At 44.2% G+C, this 25,453-nt stretch overlaps 2 protein-coding genes across 7 annotated transcripts in view; both read right to left on the bottom strand.

Moving 5' to 3' along the window:
* LOC104697277 lies at positions 1–5,083 on the bottom strand. 5 transcript variants are annotated; one of them, XM_039551514.1, is made up of 7 exons: positions 4,896–5,083; positions 4,334–4,426; positions 3,256–3,315; positions 2,486–2,617; positions 1,551–1,697; positions 695–755; positions 1–513 (listed from the first exon to the last, which is right to left on the bottom strand). In XM_039551514.1, exons 1-7 carry the CDS (start codon positions 4,920–4,922, stop codon positions 410–412), a joined length of 624 nt encoding a protein of 207 aa, XP_039407448.1. In that variant the 5' UTR covers positions 4,923–5,083; the 3' UTR covers positions 1–409. The 5 variants fall into 5 exon arrangements, 4 of the variants coding, with proteins under 4 accessions (XP_039407448.1, XP_039407449.1, XP_010410396.2 ...); XM_039551515.1 differs by lacking the exon at positions 3,256–3,315 and having other exon boundaries at positions 4,896–5,082; XM_010412094.3 differs by lacking the exon at positions 4,896–5,083 and having other exon boundaries at positions 4,177–4,426.
* Positions 5,084–7,043: 1,960 nt separating this feature from the next.
* SETD7 (SET domain containing 7, histone lysine methyltransferase) overlaps positions 7,044–25,453 on the bottom strand; it is a 29,576-nt gene continuing 11,166 nt past the window's right edge. The window contains exons 4-9 of one of the 2 annotated variants that reach the window (XR_005601709.1): positions 23,417–23,606; positions 14,869–14,950; positions 14,116–14,233; positions 13,667–13,824; positions 10,056–13,150; positions 7,044–8,737 (exon numbers count right to left, since the gene is read on the bottom strand). Coding sequence is in view for 1 of the 2 variants with exons in the window: in XM_039550613.1 (XP_039406547.1) it covers positions 12,970–13,150; positions 13,667–13,824; positions 14,116–14,233; positions 14,869–14,950; positions 23,417–23,606 (729 nt within the window). In the remaining variant the exon portion in view is untranslated. Of the gene's footprint in view, positions 13,151–13,666; positions 13,825–14,115; positions 14,234–14,868; positions 14,951–23,416; positions 23,607–25,453 lie in introns of both variants that reach the window. The other variant, XM_039550613.1, reaches the window with a different exon arrangement.

The following is a 25,453-nucleotide window of genomic DNA, read 5'->3' on the forward strand; positions in this document are numbered from 1 at the left end:
TCAAGGATGAAGTGGGTCCTTCATTATCATCCAAATAATTAATGCAGTAAGAAGGAGTAATTGAGATAACAGTTGAAGAAAAAGGAATTGTATTTAATATTTAAATGCCTAAGGCTAGAACTGCTACACAAATTGCATGATGAATTCTAGTGAAATAAGACGTGATCTGAGTACAAAAGCTGGAGGAAAAAATGCTCTCACTTTCCAGAGGCAATAAGGTAGTTTCACTATACAAAGTCTGAAAGTACAAAATCACCTGCAGATCTTTCCCTCTGCACTGTGATCTCTGCTCAGTGTTGGGCATTCAGTAGTTCTCTCTTTCTGTGTGTGTTTTTCAAAAGGCCAAGGAAAAGTGCATAACCATCTTTAAGAACTTATTGCATCTCTCTTGCCACATTTGGCTACTTTTTCAAGTCATTCTGATATATGGTGGAGGTTTGGATGTGTCTTCTTCTGCATCTACATCCTGGGCCAGAAACCGATCTCTGAAGTTAAAAATTCTCCCCCCAGGGCCTGTGTGAGAAAAGAAAGAGAAAACCATTAAACCTGGTATAGATGTTTGCACAAAATCCTGAGGATCCTGTTAATCCCTTTGGTTAACAGGATTTTGGACTGGGATGTAAATCTTATTCAGAATGTTCCTTCCTCATCCCTGGTGAACATCCAGATACATGGAGGCAAAAGAGTTACTCACTTTGTACAGCACAAACCATTTCCACAGTCTGATTTTGGTCCTCACTAGGTTGCAACCATTCCTATGAAAAAAACAGCACCATCAAATACCTCACCTGGAAATTTGTTCAAGAAGATACACCTGAACTCATTTTAAAAGTCTGTGCAGTTCACTCCTCCTAACAAGTTTTAGTTTGAAAATTTAAAGCAGGCTCACGTTACCCACTCAGTGTCTTTATTCAGGAACAGCTGCCTTGTGGCCTGCACCCATTAATTCCTTACCAAACCAAATGGTCTGATGTACATGTTTAATGACACAGCATCAGAATTGCTCTAGTAGAGAAGTAATTGGTATTTATTACTGAGCTCACTTAGCAGAGACACTGTGTGCACCACCACTTGAGGCAGAGTCCTTATGAACGAGAAGTAAATGATATATGTCAGCACCCCTACACTTCACACACAGTACAGGAGATACTTTTATTACTGAAGTTCCAGTGTTTAAGTACCAGTGAGTATTCGTAATGCTGCACCAGAAGCAACTGTTGGCTTAAAGATGAGAGAAGCAGTTTTTGAGGACAGCAGGATTTATGGGAAATGGGACCACAGTAGCTTCACCACAAATGGTTTGGAAAATAGAGATAACCTATATTAGATCTTACGTGAGACTGTAAATAAGAGGAAGATAGTAAAAGGAGAAAATATAAGAAATATAAAACCCTTCTAACATCCCACTTGATTTCTTAGAATTAGCCCTGCATGACTGACGTAGGAGCTGAGACTAGATTTATAGGAGAAAAACAGACTTTCTCCCCAGTTTCTTCCCCTCTCACCTGCACTCAGTATAAATAAACTTGTGCCCTGGGCTCCTCACTCACCATCCCAGTTACACTGTCATAGCAGGAGCAGCGTGGAAGACTCAGGCATCCCAAGTAAGCCATGGCCAGCACAAAAAATGCACTGCAGATGGATACAGCCAGCATGGCTATGTTAGCACCCTTGACAACTTTATTGAGTACAAACCTCTGCAAACAGAAAAGGAGACAGTAAAGCCATATTCAAAAAGTGACACTCCCCACCAAAAAATAATCTAATGACTGCAAGAATGCTTTGATTGCCTGATAGGAGATTGATTCGTAGTCAGTGTTATTTAACGTTTTTCTGTGTTCTGAAAAACAAACCAAGTGTGAACCTCAAACAGAGCAAGCAGTGAAGTAAGGCTGATGATTAAATGTAAGATGCTGTGCAATGGCATGGGGTTTGGAAATAGCTTTAACAATGAGTAAAAACCCAAGGAACGGCTGCTCTTCTTCATACTGAATATGAGAAACATCATCTTGCTGCACTGCACCTTATAGATTTGTCCTGCAATAAACTAATGATCAGCTTCATCTATCTGGAATGCCTTCACCCCCACAGCAAGCCATTGCTTGTAGGTTGGAGATACAAAAGGGCTTCATTACTTCTCTTCAGCTGTACTGTGGAGGATACACTTGAAATAACACCAGGTTTAACCAGCTGACCTGTAACTGCTGTTAACTTTATCACCTGAGGTGCCTGCTGGAAAGATTCGAGCCTTGAAATCACTGTCTCAAACCAGGGAAGGGATACTCTCAGCACATTTCACTGAGCAGCACCAGTATTTTTTCATGGCTCAACCCACACCACCCCTTTGCACTCAGAAGCAAAAGCAGCCAACCTGACCTAGTGTCACCCCTCTTAGAAATCTGGTTCTGTTTGTAAGCCACATCTGGTACTGTTTGCAGATTAAGGGCGTCATGTTCCCAGTAATAATCATTATATCAATACTTACAGTCTGGATAACATGGACTGGGGCAGAACTCAGCTCCTCCTCTTCACCATACTTCAGTGTGAAGGAGCTGTAAACTATTACAATGAGGATGGCAACACAAGAGACTATGGAGGCACCTATCAGTACATTCACCTAGATAGATAGAGAATTTTAGTGAGAAAAAGAAGGGGAGCAGGAATTAAAGTTGTCCTTTGGCAAATACAAGCATTAGATGTAGTCTTTGACCTACCATAACAATACAATGTCCCCAGTAGCAACAGTCACTTAGAAGCCAAACACAGAGAAGTAGAGGTTTTCATAATACTGAGTTTCTGAGCTACAGCCGAGTCCTGAATATTAATCAGAGGTGCTTCCCAAAGACTTTGTCTTAGAGCTCTCTTACTTATATACAATATCCCCTGTTGGAGTTTACACGGCTGGAGAAACCTGACTAGGAAATGCAAGCCTCTTAACTCATTTCATATTTTAGTGTACACAGTGCTTAACAACATGAAGGACCACCAAAAGAAAAGCATTGAAACCAAGTGTTTTTACAGATTTTTGCTTTTTGTTAGGCCCAGTGTCTGTCTGCTACAGCAGAAAGCAAGGCAACACTGCATCCTCCTCTTGCTTATGAACACAGCAGCTTTTGTGAAGATAACTCAAAGAAATAAGCTCTTAATCCTGCAGGAGGACCAGTCAGATCATTCCCTCCTCATATTGCTTTTGATTGCCCCAACATATTGCCCCTGCCCCATACATACAAACACCCATCTGCCCCTCTAGCTTACAAGAAATGGATTCTTCCTCTGTGAGGAGAACAAAGCCAGGATGCCTGGGACTCCCATCACCTGTAGAGCACAAAAGGAGTTGGCAACTGGGAGACTAGTATCAGATTTGGAAGATAAACTGCTACAGAGTAATGAAAAGCCCTTGTTTTCAAGGCTTGGATCAGAGTAATGGCTGCATCAGACATGGGAAGAGAATTGCTCATATTCTCTTTTCCTCTGTAGCATCTCCTGGGGGGCAGGACATGGGTGAGATGCATCTTGCTACGTGCACAGCCTTGCTACTGCTAATTAGAGCTTTATGGGTAGGGCAAAACAATGAAACTGATTGAATAAGTCTGATTTAAGGTGGTCCATATGCACCTTGTAGAGGAAAGAAATATACTAATGAAAGGAGATAGGTAGCCTCTGCACTAGAGAGAGCTCTTCAGTGCAATTTCCTTGCAGCATGGCTCAGGAGGGTAAATCAGGGTGCTGAATGCCAGGGAGCAGGAATACCTCCTGCCCACTCCTCACTGCAGTACCAAAATTAGGGGCACTGTGCTGTGGGACAGAGATCATCACCCAGATGCTCATCTACCCGACCAGAGAATGAAGTGTTTCCCTCCTAATCTTTGGTGGCTTCTCTGTGGTCACTGTAGTTCTGCAAAAAAAAACCCCTGTCAATTGTCACTATGCCCCATTTTCTACATTATCCAGCAGAAATGTATTTAATTTAGTTCCTTCAGAGGGAAGTCTGCTTGCACTCCTCTGCCTATATCATGATAAGGAAATTTTTATTAACTGAGTTCAAAGGATAAAACAAGGGAAGAGCTGGCAAGAAATCCTGGCTTCCCTCCCCACTACCAATATGAGTACTAGGAGGTAGCAGTGGGGAGAAAAAGCACTGCAGAACAAAGCATAGCAAACATAGCACGAGTTTACCATGCCAGCCCAAATTGGAGCTCTGGATTTGCCCAGCTGAGACTCTGTTCTGAAAATGCCATCTATGAACCCACTGGTGACACACACGGTGCTGAAGGCTATCTGGAACATCCCCAGCACGACCATGTTCTTCTGGTTAAAGATGAAATATCGATACCGATCCATTCTGCTCTGATTGCCACATAAACCCCCGAACACAGAGACTGGCGAGCTGTGCCAAGGCCTTCCAGGGTCGGGAGAATGGCTCTTCCTAGGCAGGAGAGAGAGAAGGGACAGGAGCATCAGCACCCCGTGGGTACCGGCTGGTGCGCAGGACCGGTACCACGAGTAGAGGGCTCACTCCTCAGTGACCGAAGGCAAGCGGCCTTTTGGGAAGTCCCTAGGGCTACTGCCTGGCAGGTGACTGGCACACCATTCCCGATGTTTCTGGAGCGGAATGTGGGATCGTCACCTCAAACCCCACCGCTGACCTTCTCCCTTCGGGGTTTCTGCAGCCCACAGAGGCGCAGGGGCCCGGGTTCTGTCCCATTTGGAAGTTAAGCTCTGCACCTCTCCAGGAAGGTGCTGCTGCTCCCTTCGGGCAGCCAGCGCAGAGCCCCGACCCTCCCCGTGGGTGCTGCCGGTCACCGCACGCCCTCTCCGGGGGCGGCTCCAGCCCCGTCTCCCGTGTCCTCCCGTGTCCCCTTGTTCCGTCCCGATCCCGCTGGCAGAGCCCTCACCTGCAGCGGCACCGGCCCGGCCGGCATTCCCCGGGCAGCGTCGGGAGAGCTCCTACTCCACGCCCGGGGAAAGGAGTTCCGAGCCTATACCAAAAGAAGCCGGCGAGATCGGGAAATCCTGCCGACCCACACAGGGACGCGGCTACTCCGCCCGCCCCCTCCCGCCTCGCCTGCAGCCGGGAGCAGCCGCCCCGCCCCGGGGCACGCCAGGGCTGCCGGGACCTGGCACTCCACCCAGCCCTTCTCCACAGCAATTGCGCCTTTTTCTTTTTTTCCCCTGCAGCTGTAAGTGCTGTTTCACACGACACACGTGCGCAATACTGTGAGTTGGGGAAAGTAGCACAGGTTGCTCAGAGGTCTTGTTGGATGCCACATCCCTGGAAGTGTTCAAGGCCAGGCTGGATGGGGTTTTGAGTAACCTGTTCTAGTGGAAGGTGTCCCTGCCCGTGGTGGGGGAGTGGAACTAGATGATCTCTAAGATCTCTTCCAATCTAAACCATGTTGTGATTGTAAGATTCCATGAAACTCTACACATACAGTTAATGACTTGTGTGATCAGTTTGTTTAGATTGACAGGCAAAGGTTCCCCTGGCACATCGGTGCCCACTCTGTTGGAAAGAGCATAAGAACCCGTGCTGTTCGACAGAAAAGAGCTTGGGGGTGCCAGTTGATACAGCATGAGCCAGCGTGTGCCCAGGTAGCTAAGAAGGCCAAGGGCATCCTGGCCTGTATTTGGAATAGAGTAGACAGCAGGACTAGAGAAGTGATCATCCCCCTTACTTGATGCCACACCTCAAGTGCTGTATTTAGCTGTGGGCCACCCAGTTTAAAAAGGATTTTGAGGCGCTGGATCATGTCCAGAGAAGGGCAGCAAGGCTCATGAAATGTGTAGAAAACATGTCTTACAAAGAATCGCTGAAGAAACTGAGGTTGTTTAGTCTCAAGAGAAGGCTCAGAGGGAACCTCATCACTCTCTACAACTCCCTCAGAGGAGGCTGCAGTGAGATCAGTCTCTCCTGCCATGTCTGCAGTGAGAGGGCCAGAGAAAATGGCCTTAGACTGAGACAGGGGAGATTCAGATTAGGTATTAGAAAAAATATTTCACTGTTAGGGCAGTCAGGTGTTAGAATAGGTTTTTCCAGGGAGGCAGTGGAGTCACAAATGCCTGGAGGTATTCAAGAGGCATCTGGATGATGTGGTTTAGGGGTTACAGTGGTAGTGGCAGGCGGATGGTTGGACTGGATGACCTTGAATGTCTCTTCCAGCCTTTATGATTCAATGGTTCTATGATTCTAACACCCCCCCCAAGCACTTCCAGCCAAATCCTAACAAGCACACCACTAAAACCTGCCTACCCCTGAAACATTTTTAAGAAATCAGCTCACAGGTCAGGTATAATTTCTTTAAATAAACCCACTGCACCTCCACAGGGTACTGGCTTATTACACCAGGGCAGGACTGGAACACAGCCAGGCTGGGTGAAGCCAGCACATGGCAGCATCCACAATCCCAGTGTCATCTTCCACACAGCTTGCAAATACATACCAAGCACCCATTCTTCCAGCCCTTTACAACTGTGAAGGTTCAAGGGGCAATGTCATTTCTGCATCCTTGCAGAGAAGGGAGGACACAGTCTGCACACCTCCACCCAGCACAGGCAGGAGAGGCTCAGTTATCTCAGCAATTGTGACCACAAAGGAGCATAAGGCAGGGCAGGCACTGAAAGCGCTGCCCCCTTCCTCACCACTCACCCAGCAGGGTGTGTACATGGAATTAGGAGACAGAGGAATAAGTTACCTGCCTGGCCACCCCTGCTGCACCTTCCCACTGCCTTAGAGGAAAATATACCACACCTTAAAACAACAGTTAATAATACTTTGGGTGGGATGTTCTTTGATACCACAACATAACTGAAGGCCATGTTATGTGCATTGAAAAAGAAGAGTAAGAAAAGCAGTGGAGGTGCCAGAAAAAAACAAGTGGTGTCAGGTATTCGTTCACTATTTACATAATGTGGCCTAGACATGTGTTAACTGTGTGAAATCCTGCTCCTGTGCATCAGCAAAAACTGGTCACACAGGACACAAGGAAGGGGGTGAGGTCAGAGGATGCCCAAAACTGTGACACACAAATAGTAAGGAGAGACAATTGTTTTCTTTTGAATATTTTATTTTTGCATTGCCTTCATAGCGCAATTAAAGCAATCTTTAAAATTCACTTATTACAAATGTTTGTCAAGTCTGTTTTTCTCCAGAAACACTTTTCTTGCTTCCTTGCACATACACCCAAACACACTATAAAAACCTCATTCATAACATCAAAGGAAGGGCAATCATCATTCACATAAACATCTTTCTTAGAGTCATCCGTTTTTTAAAAGTCATGAATAAACTTACAGATGTTCAGTAAGGCTCATAGTTCGAGTACAAATGTCATAAAACACCTATCAAGTACTGTATACAAGTTAGATACTCTGGGGTAAACTGTTAACACATGTATAAGCTTACCCCAAAGAATATTCTTTAGCACTTAGCTCTTCAGAACAGAGACACCCAGTAATTATGGGCTAAAGAGTATTAAAATAGTAGAAGGCCCAGCAGAAACTGTTACCTAATACACAATTTTAGTCTGGATCTTAGCTCAGAGTTAAATTTGTTACAGCTACAGTAGGAAAAGTTTTCTAGAAGGGAATCTGCAGAAAGGAGGGATAAGTCGTTTGTACGATATCATGAAGGGACAAGCTGAGATGTACGTCTTGAAGATGTGACTAGCCTTGCTATTGCAAGTATTTATGGCAACTGCAGGTAATGCTGCATAAATACTTCCCCCAATAGCAGAAATGACCATCTGTAAGGATCATTTGTTGCATCTCCCCTTAAAAAAACCAAACAAACAACTACTTACTGGTATTCAATTATACTTGCATCTTACAAAAAGACAACCCTTTAAATCTGGTTTAGATCTTACTATCTTTTTTGTTCAAATATTCATTCTACCATGAAAATATTTCATACAAACATGATTTTACATACAAATGTTAAAACTTGTGAAGCGCGTCTTCCCACACTTGTGATTTTATGGCTTGAACATTTAATTGCTTATAGTTTTTGTATAGATATTTCTCCCAGGGGAAAAAAACAGAGTTACAGTAAAATGGTAAAGAGAAAAAGGGCAGGAAGTTCCATTGCCCAAAGACAGAGGAGGGTCCATTCAAGAGAGAGAGACCCTAGTGTTCAAAACCTTTGATCTGGGGGCAAGTACACACGCACTCAATCTTGCACCTTTTTTTTTCTTTAATAAAAAATCCCTTATAAGACTGCTTAGAAATTCTTTGTCCAAAAATATAGTTCTCATGTTTCTAGTACATGAAACAAAAGGAACAAGTTCACTGCAGATGAAGCCCATTTCCACCTGCAGGTGAAGCTGCTCCCATGCCTGCTTTCCTTCCTCGGATGCTCTTGGCACACCAGCAGTGCACTTCCACTGCACACCAGCAGTGCAGTGGAAGTGAAGAACAGGCATCTACATGCAGCACCGCAGCATGTAAGGAGACACTTCAGTAACATTGTTTCCAAAGCAATTTGGTTTTTTTAAGTGCTCGGGGGTGAATTCCTCAGGCACCCACAGCTCCAGCAAGTCTGCTGGGCCACAGGAGAACAAAGCAGTAGATACCTGGCTCTGTGTAATGTTACCTCATGCAACGGGACTGTTTTCCTGAAGACCATCAAATTGAGTGAAAGGACACATACCACAGAGGTCTCTGGGACAGAAGCAACACCGTTGCACCCCTGGCACAACCCAAGTGGTGAGTACTGGTTTGACTGAAGGACAAGGGCAGACAGCTGGGAAGGAAACAAAAAAGTGCAATTTCCATCATTTCCCAGTTTCTCTTACCAGATGGGATATGTTTGCTACTCTGCTCCTCCAGTGCCTGGAGGAGGGTGAGAAATCCTTGACAGAGCTCTTGCTTCCACACCAACAACACGCTACGAGAGGCCCAGGAAAGAACCCACTGCCATCTGTGTGCAATACTGCTGCATCTGGAAAGGCTGTGCCAAGGAGAAGCCTGCCTAGTTCCTCCCAAAACACACAGCCTCACCCCATGGCCTCCCAAAGTTCCCAAAACCTCCCTAGGAGCTCCACCTGATTAAAAGCATGAGCCATCCTAACAGGTATTGTGGCACCTATGTAAAAAAACAAAAAGCTCTCACAGATTTTACTGCTGAAAAGCCACTTCCATGTATTTCCTTTGACTTTTTCAGCAGTCAAGATTTACAGGTATTTATGTAGGGTAAGTTTTTATAATTAGTATCAAAAAAAAAAAAGGAAAAAAAGCATTTTCAGATTTTTTAAAAGAAAATCAGGATCCCCAAAAGTAAAATTATAGCACAAGACTCAACTTCAGACACCCCCTCCACAGCCTAAGTCCTTTTCCTTTTCCTTCTTTTTCAGAGGAATGACCCCAGCAGCAGGCAGCTCTGAGCTGCAACTTTTCTGGCTCTCATGTCTCAGAGAGTACCCACTTCTTCAGGAAACAAAGTTTCTGTATTTTTGGTGACAAAACCCTGTGCTGCCACTGCAGGAAGACCCACTCCAGATTTTTTTGGTTTTTTTTAAAGAGACAATCAGCAGCCTCTAATACAGGGTGATACAGGCTTCTCATAGAGGAGCTCAAGTAAACCTCCCATCACAGAGAAGCCACGTGCAGCACTGCAGACCAAAGGCAGATGTTGGGAACTGATCTGTACCTGAAAAACACAGTAATTCAAGGTTCTTCTATGCTATTCTTTAGTCACAATGGGTATCCCAAGAGCCAGCTGCACACCCAGGCTCAGCTGACAGGCATCAGCTCTCCTCCCAGCTTGTGTGCCAACAGGAAAGGTCTTTGGGCAAACTCTAAGAAGTGGAGCTTCTTTACTTATTGCATATTCACCAGTAGTCAGCTGCATCCCACACACCCGAGAAGACTGCTGTGCAAGGTGATGCTTCCTCTGCCCCAAATGAAAACCGTGGTTGGGTGTAAGTCTCGTGTCTATGGATATGTCATCACACTACGATTGAGGAGCTTTGTGAAGCTGGTCTTGCCCTCTAGTGAGCCCCAGAAACTGGGCTGCAACACACTGACCAAGTTAAGGCATTATTTGGAGTTCTGTAACTAACCTGTGTTTGCACCAGCAGCTGCCAACGCACACCTCTGAAGGACACACTGAGCCCTTTCACCACCCAGTGGCAAAAGCCATCCCAGCCATTTCCACTCTAACAGACCAGGAAGAGAGAGAAAACAAAGAAGAGTTAACAGGCTTGGTCCTGAATCAACCCAAAGCAGCTCCATAATAACAACTTTTATAGAAGGTTGGTCGCTGAAGAAGGGCGCTATAGAAGGACCAACAGATTTTACAGAGCTGAGAAGGATAGCAGAGCTAACAGAGACAACAGCCACAGCTGTGGCACACTACCTGCCAGGCTACACACACGTACTAAAGAATCTGCTTGACTCTCACCAAATTTTTTGTGAAGACACAGGATATCTCAGTGCCCCTCTTTCCTAGAATTTCCCTATTTTAGCATACAGTCTTCAAGCCTGATGCACAAAGAGCACCTATAGTCTATTTATCTCAAAATCAGGCAGTATGAAGACCGACAAATCTATTAAAACATAAGCAACTCCACACAAAGAGGAGATTAGCAGAGGAATCAGAGACTGATCAGGAACGAAGGCAAAGGAGCTCTAGAGATCAGAACATTTTAAGCACAATTCCCCAGCGAGCACAGATACGCCAGCAGTCCAAAGCAGCTCATCAAGACTGTGGAAGGAGTTACCATCAATTCACAGCAGGGTTCAGTCATATCTTCATTCTGCTCTTCCCTGCACCTAAACTCAAGCCTCAACTTTGCGAACTTCATGATCCTGGCAGAATAATCCCCAAGATGCACATGATAGCTCCCTACCAGAGGCTTTCCTGCAAGTGGCTGATGACCTACCCATGGGCAAGTAGGGAAAGATGAAGTCATGCATATTTCTTTTTGAGAATCATTTACTGAAGCTGAGCAGCTGACTGACCTTTGCCAACTCCCTCTCACCTGTGAGGTTAGATGTGTCTCTGCACACTCAGGTTAGTCCCTGAGCTGTCACCTCTGACTTGGATGAGACGCAGAGCTGCAACCTGAGTGTCCAGCACGACGAGATGGGAGGTGTCACAGCTCACGTGCAGTGTGAGTGTGCGCTGCTGAAGGAGTGTCACAATACCCTGAGCCTGCTTGTCCCCCGTCCCAGCACATGCACAGAGTAGCTTCCATGTAAACTGAAATGGTGAGGTGATGGAAAATGTTTATGAGCAGCCACAGGGATTAAACAGAGGCCCAGCTTAGAACCCTAGGTTCTTATGAGTAATTCCTAACTTTCCTCAGGTACCAGAGCAGGGATTCTCAGACTGCACATAAACAGCAACCTCATCCTTCCACCCGCAGTTACCAAACATTCTCCCTGCCCAGCTCCCCAGACAGCCAGACACCTCCAACAGTTCAAGCAAGCAACCAAAATGTGTTGCAATAGAAAGGTAGGTCTGATTCCCAAATAACTTATGTTATATATATACAAACTTTTTAAAACTACAAACATTTAAAGAAAGTGTTGCAAATGCATTTGAGTTTCTCCTAAGCTGCTAAACCCAAAAGAGAACATCAGAGTCACAGAAAGGCTCCAGTATCCAGACCAAGACAATACATTATTTGTCTCTTATACAGCATTAGACAAGACCAGTACAGTATCTGAATAACTGCACGACAATTTCCCTACCCCTGAAAAACCCCAGAACATAGCCCTGCAGATGAATATTCACAAGCCCCCACTGTTGGCTGCAACAAAGCTATGGATTGATTGCTGTTGCTAAATATGAGCATCAAGTGATGTTTTTACATTCATTGTTTGTCCTTCAAAAACAATCCTTTAATATCTTTTCTTTAAAAAAAAGTCTTATTTTGATACCTGAAACTATATTAATTCACTGCATCTTAAACCAGAACTACTAAAAGATGGCTATAAGGCTATGTTGTCTTGTCAAGCGAACACACAGAAAAGATACTGCTCTCCTTCACCAAGCACTACAGTCTCCCTCAAATACATGCACCTCCTTTCAGAGAATCCATGGGAGATCCAAGCATCTTTTGCCTTGAGAACTGGCCACTTGAACAGGTGAAATACACAAACCAACTCATGGACACTGATGCAAGTAATGTGCTCACCTTCCAGAACACGTACTTCTGAAAGTCTTTCAACAGCAAGTCTGTTTTCTCCTTTTCACAAAATCTTCATGCAAAGAACAGCTTCATTTGCATGTCATAATAATAAATTAAATAAAATAAGCCAGCCGTAAAGGCTAAATAAATACTAGGTTTAGACTTGTTGCTATAATATTTAGAGAGCTACAGAGACCAACACACAGCACTCTCACATACACACATAAGCCTTTCCACTAGTTAGAAAGGATTTTCTCCTCCAAAAGGGGATTTGTAGAAAGAACAACAGACAAGAGGAAAGGGGAGTTAAAATCCAGCCTCCTATATGCTAATAAATAAACTGCTCTATTGCAAGATTCAGATCAAAGGTTTAAAAAGGTAAAATTATGCTACTATTAGAGAATATCAAAATATTACTGTTATCATCACAAGTGGCATATATGCAAAATGCAGTTGCACAATAATGCCTAGGCAGAGAGAGAGCAACACTAAGTCTGCCGACTAAAAGTGAATGATATACCCATTTTAGTTTCTTTCTAGTCTTTTGGCATCTTTGCATATGGTGCAAAAGCAGAAGCTACCAGAGAATACCACACCTTGTATAGAGTATTAAATAATTTGTTCAGATAAGACTGGTGCAATGCTAGCTATTTTTGAAATCTGCTATGAGTAACATAGTCAACCTAGTTAGTATGCAAGAAACTTATCTCTTAACACAGAACGCAAAGTTATGATGCAACAGCATGAACAATCCCTGGCTGTCCAGTTTTCAGTATAAAGGTAGTGCATAGATCCAAGTTTCTGTTTCAGTTTGCTGAATGGAGAAAGCGCTCCCATGTCACTTTTGCTGAGCAGCCTGGAAAGCTTTCAGTTCCAGCTGGTACCACTCCGGTGCTTCTGGCCCATTCTGCCCCACAGGGTTGTGATCGTACCCATAAGCCACTGTCAATTCCTCATCCTTCTCCACAGCCCTGATGGTACGGATACACTTGATGGGCCCAAAACGAGGATGAACAAACCTAGGAAAAAAAACACCTTTGCTAGGCCCAGCTGTCAATTCACATACTCTGCCAGTCCCTTTTACAGTTTCAGAATTCACTCACTTCAGAGCAATATTGCATAATCTGATATCGAATTAGCACACTTGAGTCAACCTCATAAAGACTTAAGAATAAGAGCAAAAATACTGATTTATCAAAGCATCGGTAGTTCAGCAAATATAGCACAGTTTTAGCCAAGCTAGGATTTAGGGAGCTGTGATTATGCATTTTACAATCAAGAAGCAACTCATAAAATTCATGAAAAAACTAACAAGTGCAAACTTCAAGATACTCCATGGTGTAAGTCCCAATAGACATCAAGCACCCATAATGCCAGCCCATTTCCAACTCAGCCTAGGTGAGCAGAAACTCCTTCAGTGCCTCAACTCTTTACTCTCAGCCCACCACTGCTCCTCATCCAGCTGCCCAGGGCCCCCATGTGAGCACAGACAGCTGGGCTGCAGGTTCTGCCCCAAAACACAGGACTGTACTTACGGGTCATAGGTGCAATTAGGAGTGAAGGAATGGTTGGCCTTATGCCCCAGTGAGGCACAGTACTTGGCAGCGTGGTTGTATGGCTCTGGCACATCTATGACTGTTTCATCATCGAGGGATATTGTATTTCCATTGAGGGCCCAGTCTCTGCTGTCTACCTAGTTTGCAAGGCAAAAATCCAGTGTCTGTGTGGAGGGGTCAACTTTGTCAGCAGTTTGAAAGCCAACATTCAAAACACATGCAAATAAAGCTTTTCATGGGTATATGTAATTAAAAAAAACAACCCACACTTTTAAAAATCTGTACATAGGTGAGCATGCACTTTCTTTCAATTAAACTCCATTGTGTTAAATCAAGGGTGGGAAGGTGGTGGGAGTAAGATCCTACTATGAAAAGAAAATTTCAGAAGGTGCAATGAAAATTCAGACTGACTTTTTTCTCTTCTTTACCTCCTGGTGTGTAATTCGCACTCCGTTATAGAAGGACATCACTGTACTGGCTTCTGCTGCTATTTTTGAAAACAATCCTTCTCCAGCACTGGAAATGAGAGAGACATCCACATACACCCTGCAACAGGAACAGGGCATAGAATTAGCGAGTGGCTGCAGTATTAATTTTCAAGAAGTACAATGCTACTGGAATAAAGCCTAATACTTCAGTATAACAATAAAGCTAATAATAAACCTAATAACATTAACAACAAAACTTCTTCTCATCATCATCATCATCTATATGGAACTCCTTCCCTTCTTCTTTTCCACATGTTCTATTTTGCCAAGACTGAGATTTGGTGGGAAGCTTGGGCTGACTTGGAAAATTTTTTTTTTTTAAAGTGCCAATGTACTGTTACTGCACAATGATGGCTTCAATTCAGGAACACCCTCAATAACATATCAGAACCCCAGCAGTCCCCACAGAGCTGGGGTTGCTGGTATGTACATGCACTGAGGAGCAAGAGTTCTCAAGGTGAAGCACCACATCTTCAAGTACTCGATGGAAATTAAAGCAAGTCTTTTACTAATCACTTATTTAGATATTTCAGAGTATCAGAAAGAGCCTATGGTTGAGGTACACACAGAGCAGGGCTTCCATTTTACACACCCTTACACATCTTTTAAGTTTTGGATGAGAAAAGGTTTGCAAAATTAGGCCCTAAATATGTACCAGTAAAGAAATATGCGGAGAAGAAAAAAAAAGCCTACCTCTCTGATTCGTAAGGATCAGGAAGAAGGGCATTTGTAGAAATGCAGGATGAAGTAGATTTGTCAAAACTGTATGCTGGGCCTAAAAAAACCAAGAAATCAATGAAGGAAATAAACTAATTGGCAATACTGAGAGTATGCAATCCTTAACTTAATCCAGATATTCAAAAATTTAATTTTAATGGCTGTAAAGAATATATGTTACACTTCCAAAAAAAGGTATTAAACAGAACTGCACCTGTAAAAAGCCTTGAGATACTGCTTTGTACACTTGCCTCTGCCACGTGCTCTGAGCTCCTTTGTTCTAAGCGCGGGCAAAACCAAACGTAACTCAAACTCTTTAGCAATGTCTGATTGGCCGGTCACCCCGGGTCCGCCCCCAGTCCTCCCCTTTCCCCTTCTCCTAATAAAAGAGACAATCAAGGGAGGCCCCGCCCTCTCTTGGCTCTGCTACCTTTTCTGCGATCATCTCTTGTCGTCTGTCTCATTTGAAAGCTTCTAACTGCAGGAAATTGAGTGAGCAGGGAGCTATATTTCTCCCTCTTTGCTTCTACTGATGGTATTTGCTTTGCAGCTGATTCAGGTACCGATTTTAGAGGTACTAAAGTGCTAGATCGCCCGTGCTACCTCTCTAGGCTGCTCGAGGCTTTCTAAGGCATTAAAGTACTAGCCTAGCCAGTATAAAGCTGAAAAGATACCTTCCACATTTGGCGCCCAACGTGCTATCTCTGAACTCCGGTTCTGAGAGACTTTCAGGGTGTCCCGGCAGCTGTGTGTCTGCTGGAGTTAGCTCTGCACATCCTGCTGTGCCAGCTCTGTGTGGCGAGCTGTTACTTTTTGTGTAACATCGAGCCCAGAGCCTCAGCCTGTACCCTCCCCCACGCCACATGGCGCGGGAACGGCTGGTAAGCAGAAGACCCTTCTTGCATGTTTTTTTTTCTCCGGACCTGCTTTCCTGTGATAAATCCAAAATTCTGGTATTTCCCTGCTGGTTTAGGGGCTCCTGTCTTAAGCTGGTGCCGGTGCAAACTTTCTCTTTTTTTTCCTCCTTTTTGGTGAGTTGGGGTTGAGGTTTGTGGTGGTGCATTCGTAATGGGATCTGAAGTTGCTGCACACCATAGAGAAATATACCACCAAGTTCAAAGCTACCTTTCCTTAACTGGGCATAAATACCCTAAAAATCTAGTTCAATCTTTTGTACGATGGCTTTTTCAGTACTTTCCTAATCTGACCTCCGAAGACATAAGATCTGCTGAATTTTGGGATAAGGTGGGGAGAAAACTCTCCTCTTAGGTGTGCAGGAAATGAAACAGTTTCAAAATTCTTTCCTCTCCTGTTACTAAGTTACAATTTGCCAGAGAAAAAAGCAGTACATGAAAAGCCTCTGAAAAGCCCCCTGTTAATTCCCTTACACCCTCTTCCAACCCCTGTGTCCCCGACCCCTCTTCCCCTACGCTGGAAAACACAGCTAGAGCAGACTGCTTCTCAGCACAGGAGAGCTATCGTCCTCCTGGCTCACCCATGTTTCCTCAGCACCCTGCCTTGGACGGGAATCCGGAGCCCGTCCCAGGACCTTCCCAACCCCTCTTCCCCACTCCTTTGTCCCCAGTTTCTAGCCCTCATGTTTCAAGTGTGTGTAAAAACCTCTTCTCCCCTGATCTCTTTGTTCCCAGGGTCAGCCATTGCCATGTGCTCGCAGCCTGGGAAAAAACCCCTCCCCCCAACCGCTTTTCTCTGAGTTTGTTTGTCTCCAATAATGGTGGACGCAATGTTTCTTCATCCCCAAACTACACCTTCCACAATCCCTTTCTCCCCCACCCCACAAATCCCTTCTTGTCCCCATCCCCTCCCACTCCCGCATCAGAACCTGACCCCGCCCCCTAACCCCACGCCCACAGTGTCATGTTTCACCCCTCCCTCTGTGCCCGCCCATGACTCAAGTACCGCCCCTGCCTCCACTCGCCACCCCTGCCCCTCCACTCCCCGTCCCTGCTTCCCATTGTCCCGCCCCAGGTTCCCACAATCCTGTGACTACCTCTCTAAATCTGGGAACCCATGGCTACCAGGAAGTAACTCCAACTGCTTCTACTACACTCTCTCAAACCCTGACTGGAAACCCTTTCCTTATTCTAATATTAAGGATTTGTGCAAGGCAATTAAGGAGTTTAGAATGCATAGTAATTATTTTAAGAGCCTTTTAAGTGCTACTTTTGCAACTCACTTACTTGTACCTCATGATTTACTTACATTGATGCAAACTCTTCTCACACCTGGTGATTTTATGATGTGGAAAAAGCAATGGAAAATAATTTTATCTGATTTATTAAAAATTTTGTGGCAAACTCCAGATAATTACCTGGACTTTGAGAATAATTATATCACATTAGACCTTTTATCTGGTGACAATAATATGGCAAATCCTCAAAAACAAGCAATGCTTATCCCTTGTCCAGTTCTTACTGAAATCACACGTGCTGCTGAAAAGGCCTTAACATCATTACCATCTCAAACTCCTAACTCTCGTTATACCACCATCAAGCAATTGCCAAATGAAAATATTATTCACTTTTATAACCGTTTGTGCGAAGCTGTCTCTTCCCAGGTCCCTAATCCTGACCAACAAGCGCTCCTACTCTAACTTCCCCAAGTTAATACGAATGATACTTGCAAACAAGTCATCCTCACTCTCCCTCTGCATCCTCCTCCTACTGTTGAATCCATCCTTGAAGTCTGTACAAAGAAGGTGCAGCTGAACACAGCTGCTCCCCTATTGAAAAAAGTGGGGATGGTTGGGGAAGTTGTGGAGAATGCTATGGGTACAGGGGAAACTCAATCGCGTAGTAACTTTATATGCTATCGTTGTCAGAAAAAGGGACATGTAGCTTGCAATTGCAGAGCGATTATAACTGCTGATAAAAACTCTCCAAAGACTGTTTCCCCAGGTCAACAGCAGGGAAACTAGCGACCCAACGCGTCCTAACAGCTCCTCGTTCAGACATAAATAGGGCTGCAGACAAAGCAACTTGGACTTCTGGACTCAGGTTTAAGGTAACCTGTGATAAAGCACACCATTTCAACAACAACAAACAGACTGTAATACCCATCTCATTCCAGAATGTGGACCACATGCCAGACTTCACATACCTTTTTGTTATTGGGGACACTCGGGAAACACCTGCTGGGATAGAGGTTACACCCACACTCATGAAAATGGATCAGAACGGGTGTTCTAACCTAATTGTACAATGTATATATCCGCCGTACTTTATGCCAAAGGGTCAAGTCATTGCACAGGCCATTCCACTGCCCAAATACCTGCCCACAGATGGTCATATCCCAGCCATCTGTTGGACTGAGGTTTTGGGAAACAACAAACCTGTAATAGAATGTAAGCTCCATCACAAATCACAAAAAATCAGTATAATGGGAATGATAGACACAGGTGCTGATGTGTCTATCATTCCATTTGACAAGTGGCCTGCGCAATGGGAGTTGCAATCTCAGGGCATCATACAAGAGATTGGAGGTACCCAAATTGTGAAGCAGTCCAAAAACACCATTCAAATTGAAGGTCCTGAAGGACAAATAGCGACGCTTCGTCCATATGTCCCAGACACCAAATTCACCCTATGGGGAAGGGATGCCATGTCTCTGGGGAACAAAAATCGATATCACCCCTAGACGTCAAAATTTTCCCTTGCAGGCTGCTGGAGCAGAGTGCCATCCACAGAAATTAACTTGGAAAACAGATGAACCCGTGTGGGTTAACCAGTGGTCGCTAAAAGAAGAAAACTTAAGAGGCACTCAAAACATTAGTAGCTGAACAATTGGCTAAAGGAAATATAGTTCCAACTAACAGCCCATGGAACACACCCATGTTTGTAATACAAAAACCGGGAAAGAACAAATATAGGCTACTCCAAGATCTTAGAGAAATTAATAAGGTTATTGAAGACATGGGACCCCTTCAACCAGGTATGCCGTCACCTTCAATGCTCCCGCAACATTGGCATTTAGCTGTTCTTGACATTAAAGATTGCTTCTTTCATATTCCACTCCACCCTGCAGATGCCCCCCGATTTGCATTTTCTGTACCATCTCTTAATCGTGAAACTCCCATGGAACGTTATCATTGGCTTGTGCTTCCCCAAGGTATGAAAAATTCCCCAACTCTCTGCCAAGAGTATATTGCTAAAATTCTATCTCCCATCCATGCCAAAGCAGAGAAAGCCATCATCCTACATTACATGGATGATGTGCTAGTGTGTGCTCCCAATAATCAGTATCTCGAGCAGACACTTAACATGGTGATTGAGGCCCTAGAGGCCAAGGGCTTTGAATTACAACCTGAAAAAATGCAGAGAACAAGCCCTTGGAAATACCTCGGACTCAAAATCACAGAAACCTCTATCACCCCAACACCTGTCACCGTTAATAATAACCCAAAAACATTAGAGGAAGTGCAACAGATCTGTGGGACACTGAAGTACTTAAGGTCCTGGTTAGGACTCACCACAGAGGATGTAGCTCCTATTGCAAACCTGGTAAAAGGGGAAGGTGGTCCAGTATCCCCTAGATCCCTGACAGAAGAGGCAAGGCAGTCTCTTAAAAAGGTACAAGAGCTCATTTCCACCAGACAAGCACACAGGTATCAGCCCTCCCTACCCTTTAAGCTTGTCATTCTAGGGAAGGTACCACGCTTTCATGGCCTCATATTTCAGTGGGACAAAGAGCAGAAGGAACCCCTCATCATAATTGAATGGGTATTCCTTCCACTCCAACCTCCTAAAACCATCACACAGCCACAAGAACTAATGGCAAAAATTATCATGAAGGGTAGAGCAAGGCTCCGCACCCTGGCAGGATGTGACTTTGCATGCATCTACTTACCTGTAACAACTGATGCATTAGATCACCTACTCCAAAATAATATAAATTTACAATTTGCGTTGGATAGTTACTCAGGCCAAATCTCCAATCATTACCCAAAACATGACATGTTTAATCTGCCATTCTCTTTCATCCCTCGAGAGATGCAAAGTAGAAAACCCCTCGATGCGATTACCATTTTTACCGATGCTTCAGAAAAAAGTAAAAAGTCCGTGGTCACATGGAAAAATCCACAGACGCAAAAGTGGGAATCTGACATCAAGGTAATCCAGGGATCACCACAAGTAGCTGAACTAGCAGCTGTCGTTAGAGCATTTGAGAGGTTCAAAGAACCCTTTAATGTGGTCACAGACTCAGCATATGTAGCTGGAGTAACTGTTAGAGCTGAGCATGTTCTCCTAAAAGAAATCTCAAACAAAAAAATTTATGATTTGCTCTCAAAATTAATTTATCTGGTTTCCCACAGAGAGCATCCCTATTTTGTCATGCATGTGAGGTCCCATACAAACCTGCCAGGATTTATTGTGGAAGGTAATCGTAGAGCTGATGCTCTGGCTATGCCAGCAGACATAGTTCTATCAGCCGACTTACCAAAGCTCCCCCAAGTTTTTGAACAAGCAAAATTGAGCCATGCCATGTACCATCAAAATATTCCTGCTCTTATCCGCATGTTCCATCTATCGCGGACACAGGCAAAACCAATAGTGGCAACATGTCCCAACTACCAGAAGCTACAGCTTCCATCACTGGGCATGGGGGTCAATCCCAGAGGCATTAATAGCGGTGAAGTGTGGCAGATGGATGTCACACATTTCCCTGAATTTGGGAGATCAAAATACGTTCATGTTTCTATTGATATACCTTCTCTGGTACTATGTATGCCTCTGCACATGCAGGTGAAAAGGCTAAGGACGTTGAAAAACATCTTGTCCAAGCTTTTGCTGTGCTCGGTATACCTAAAGAGATAAAAACTGACAATGGACCTGCCTACTCCTCTCAGGAATTTAAAAACTTCCGTCAGCAGTGGGGATTTCAACATGTTACAGGTATTCCTCACTCCCCAACTGGACAAGGCATTGTCGAACGTGCCCATCAAACCCTCAAGCGAATGCTGCTACAACAATCAGGGACCACCAAACTCAACTCACCTGTCCTCAGACTCAGCAAAGCACTGTTTACCATAAACTTCCTGAATGGCACCTTTGAGGATCCAAACCCTCCCATCTATCGTCATTTCCAGAACACCGGGAGACAGAAACTGAAGGAAAATCCAGAAGTCCTGATCCGGGACCCAGAGACTCAAAAAATCCAAGGAGCACACAAACTTGTAACTTGGGGACGTGGGTATGCCAGTGTATCTACCCCTCAAGGACTGAGATGGATCCCAGGGAAATGGGTAAAACCTTATGTCACTTCCTCAAAAGTTAAGGAGGTTAAAACTGCCTCCTGGAAGAGACGCCGTAAAAAGGATCCTGATTTTGCACCCTCATGTAAACCCCTACTGCAGATTTTGATGTTAATCCCTTAAGTTAAGTTGCACTGTTTTGCGCTCAGGTTTTGCACTGTATTTCGTAAATCTTCGTCCTGATACTCCATGCCATAGATGTCCTGACTAAACCCCTGAGTTTTGACTGGGCAACTAGTTTAAAGACATCCTAGGTACTGTCGAGTTGTAGGGATGATAGATTCCAATTATATTTTGCACTGTTGTTTTGTTACTGTTCTATGCACTTTTAAGTTACTAAGAGTTACAACCCAGCTTTAAAGAAAAAAAAATAGGAAATTGTTGCTGCCTGTTCTGAGCTTCCCCTCCCCCCTCCCAAAGACATGTGCTCTGAGCTCCTTTGTTCCAAGCACGGGCAAAACCAAATGTAACTCAAACTCTTTAGCAACGTCTGATTGGCCGGTCACCCCGGGTCCGCCCCCAGTCCTCCCCTTCCCCTTCTCCTAATAAAAGAGACAATCAAGGGAGGCCCCGCCCTCTCTTGGCTCTGCTATCTTCCTGTGAACATCTCTGGTTGTCTGTCTCATTTGAAAGCTTCTAACTGCAGGAAATTGAGTGAGCAGGGAGCTATATTTCTCCCTCTTTGCTTCTACTGATGGTATTTGCTTTGCAGCTGATACAGGTACTGATTTTAGAGCTACTAAAGTGCTAGATCGCCCGTGCTACCTCTCTAAGCTGCTCAAGGCTTTCTAAGACATTAAAGTACTAGCCTAGCCGGTATAAAGCTGAAAAGATACCTTCCACACTGCTTCTTGATTTTTTCCCCTCAACATTCTAGAGTAACAGTACTAACACAAAAAGGTGATACATTTGTCCTTCAAATTACCAACTTGTAGAGGATGACTGGACAATCTTTCAAAATACACCCTCCCAGTGTCTCTAAATATAATTTAAAAGTAAAGCAAAATTTAAAAGGATATATTCAATAGCTCATTAAAAAAAAACCCAAAAAAATCCCAAAAATTTGATTACTGCAAATACGAGATATTTTCTAGTCCAAATCCTGAAGAGATTTCAGCCAGAAGACAGCATTCAGTAATCAGAAAGCACCCTTGCTACAGTCAATTATTTCTTGCCATTAATAAGCAACTCAGTGGTTCAGCTCTAATTATATTCTTACAGAGGACTATCTTGGAGCTAGATTAAGAAGATGGTGGAAATAAGATGGGAAAAAGCCCCACAGAACAGAATACTACGAAGTGTGATAGAAGGCCCTTGTCCCTGGTGTCCAGGATCTGCTCTGGCTGAAGGCAGCCTTCATCGTATTTACAAAGCACAACTGCACCATCTTAGAAAAAAGGATTTAAGATAAATTTTGACTTGCCATCATAACTGAGCAATTTAAAAGATAAGCTCACATGCATTTGCTTGTCAATACCTTTTCACTGAGCTTTATGTGCCTATTTCATAGCAAGTGAGACAATTTTTGCTGGCAGAGCAATAAATGCTTTAGCACAGTCCCTCCTTGTTACTGCAGCTTAACCCACACTCCTCCAAAACATCACATACACCTCAGAGCAACAAACCCACACCAGAACTACAGGTTCAAGCCACTGGAGAAGGCACCACCCTGCTCCTATGCACTTCACAGCCACTTTCTGTCAGCAGGACCAGACACGCTGAGGGGTGCTGGTGAATCAGACTGTTAGACAATGACTGAATTTGGTTCACTAATTCCAATCTCAGCCCAGCAATGCAGGTGCCAGAACATTCACAGTGCAAACACTGACTTGCACAAACCCAGCTGACAGAGCTACAACCAAATCAGGGCCCCCCCCACTCCTCTTGCAGTTATTTCACTAACTGTGGCTGTGCCTGTAGCTGTGCCACCATTAACAGGGTGAACCGAGCAGGTTTTCCAGCTGGCACAGAGGGCAGTGGGGTGTGTGACAAGCAGGACTGTGCCCATGAGCATAGGAGTAAGAGAAGGGCTATGAAATGCAGTTGGGCAGGACCATGCAGGGGGCACTTCCCATCTGTTCCCAGGGCAAAGATCACCTTCCTCTCTGCCCAACGTTGTGACTTGGAGAAAGGGCCCCTCACTAACAGCCTGTGTCATCACAGCCAGTCTGCAGTGGGGAATATCAAAGGAACCAAGCTGTCTGCAGCAAAGGGCTGGTAGCAGGAATACAAGTTTGTGTTAGCTGAACTTACTGCCTGGTACTAATTCAAATTGAGGTTTCCCATCCTCCACAGCTGTCAGAGTTGCCAGTTTTGCTTCTATCATTTCTCCATCTATAAACCTTCCAGAATATGCAGTCTTTCCATCAGGATACACATAGGCTATTTTCTCTCCAGTCATCTCCCCTTCTTCATTCACTTCTCCCACAAGGCTGCCTCCATCCTGAGAGCACAGGCAAGAAAGAAAAGGCAAAAGCATTTAGTTAATACTTTACTATCCTTGATGCCTAAGATTTTCAGCTTTTTATATTTTTCATGTATTTGTAGCTTTGTAGATTGCAAATGCATGGCTGTATCTTCTAGTACTTTTCCTATCCTTTTTCCCTACATTTAGGAACAATAAGGTAACCTTCTAAACACATTCCTAAAATATTCTTTAGTCTTACTCCAAGAAGAGTACCAACTACAAAGACATGCTGTTTTCCAACCAGAATCTGGACCAGACATAACAAAAGTGGGGCAAAGAAGCCTCTGGACTGCTTCCAGTGGGGCAGAACCTCAGGAATTATTACCTAATCAACTAACCTTTTAATTGGACAATATATGATAGGTATGCTAATCAAGAAACCATAGAAAAATGGTGGAATTACTGTACCACGTGCAGTTTTCACCATATTGAGTACCTGAAAGCTTCCAAGTAAAGGTTTGCTTTTATATTCACTCTAATGTTGTTAGGAAGATCTATTTTATTTTCTAGGCAACATCCTCAGTAAATGAAAAGGGTTTTCCCCAATTTTTTAAAAATGCAACCGTAAGTTCAGATGTGAAATTATGAAAGTGAGGGAGAAACAGACACACGAAGAAGCTGGATGAAGTCATTCCAGTTAGGATAAAACTGATTTTCTATGCTGTTTAAAATCGGCAAAACCCAAGGTCTTTTGTTCCAGATGACAAATATTCAATTTCACTTGGTGAAAGTTTTATGTGTACAGTATGCAAAACAAGGACCAAAGCCACATAGATGTCCAAGTTTGATTACAATGATACTGTACTAGAGGAAAAAAAAATTAACTTTGCCTTGCTAATTCATGGAACCTCTAAAGACTTGAGCCTATTAAGGAAAAATGATTCCCGGAGAGTTTCTCTGTCCTAGAATGACCCCCAGTATCAGGTGGGGCTCAGCGAGAACAACTGTTTGTGGAAACAGTGAAAGGAAAGATGTGTGCTAACGTCTTTACAAACAATTTGATGGGTGTTAACGTCTTTGAAGGGGGTCTTAAAGCCTCTACTGACTTTGGGCAGCAGGTTCGTTACGGGGCTGGACAGTTTGACTCCTGAAATAGATAAGGGTCTGCACAAGCTTGAGCTTCTGAACTTTCAGGTAAAACAGTAGGTTCAAGGGGGGATGTGGGGTAGGCGGTTCGGGAAGGCTGTACCTTCCTAGTACCTCAGCCAGTGGGGAAAGGAAGAGGGCCAACATGCGGCTGGGAGTTTAGGATAAAAGGCGGCTGCACCCTCCAAAACCTTGAGAGAGAAAACCCACAGGTGCGTGTCCAGTGGACTCTCTCCCTTTATTCGAATAAAGTTACAGGACTCCTCTGTCTCCTTTTTGGACATAAACCTCTGGCGTTTGTGGATTTTCCTGACAACAGCAACGCTTTTCCTCTCCAAGGTTTACACATTTCAGCCCTGGGCTTTGCCATCTGTGATTTGCCTGCAGCTCAGGTTAGGTCTGCAGAGATGCACACATTAGCACAGGTCTAATCACTTGTTGGGGATTAGGATTTTTCCTTTTGTTTCTTTCTCTCATTGATTTTTGTCCCATCTGTTGCTAAGAAACAGTAACTACCTATACTTAAGAGAACAAAAGATCTGGCTGGAAGGAGGGGGAAGGGTGTAGCTGGCTATTCTCTTTACCTTGGTGGGGGTTTCTCTTGGGAAGGGCAAAGATACTGTGAGATTCTGGCCGGGTGGGGAGACGGGGGCTGGGCTGGGCTCCTCTGTCTCGCTCTCTCTCGCTGTCAGCATTGGAGAGAAGACAGGCTGCGGTCACTGTGGGGAGAATTCGCC

Source organism: Corvus cornix, chromosome 4, assembly GCF_000738735.6.
Source record: "Corvus cornix cornix isolate S_Up_H32 chromosome 4, ASM73873v5, whole genome shotgun sequence".
Taxonomy (NCBI): domain Eukaryota; kingdom Metazoa; phylum Chordata; class Aves; order Passeriformes; family Corvidae; genus Corvus; species Corvus cornix.

Excerpts from the sequence above, each read along its gene's own strand:
- LOC104697277 (XM_010412094.3), bottom strand. The coding sequence starts at position 4,341 with ATGGATCGGTATCGATATTTCATCTTTAACCAGAAGAACATGGTCGTG. Across the intron at positions 3,316-4,176 it reads CTCCAATTTGGGCTGGCATG|GTGATGGGAGTCCCAGGCAT; the intron begins GTAAACTCGTGC and ends TGTGCTCTACAG. Across the intron at positions 1,698-2,485 it reads CAGTCCATGTTATCCAGACT|AGGTTTGTACTCAATAAAGT; the intron begins GTAAGTATTGAT and ends TTCTGTTTGCAG.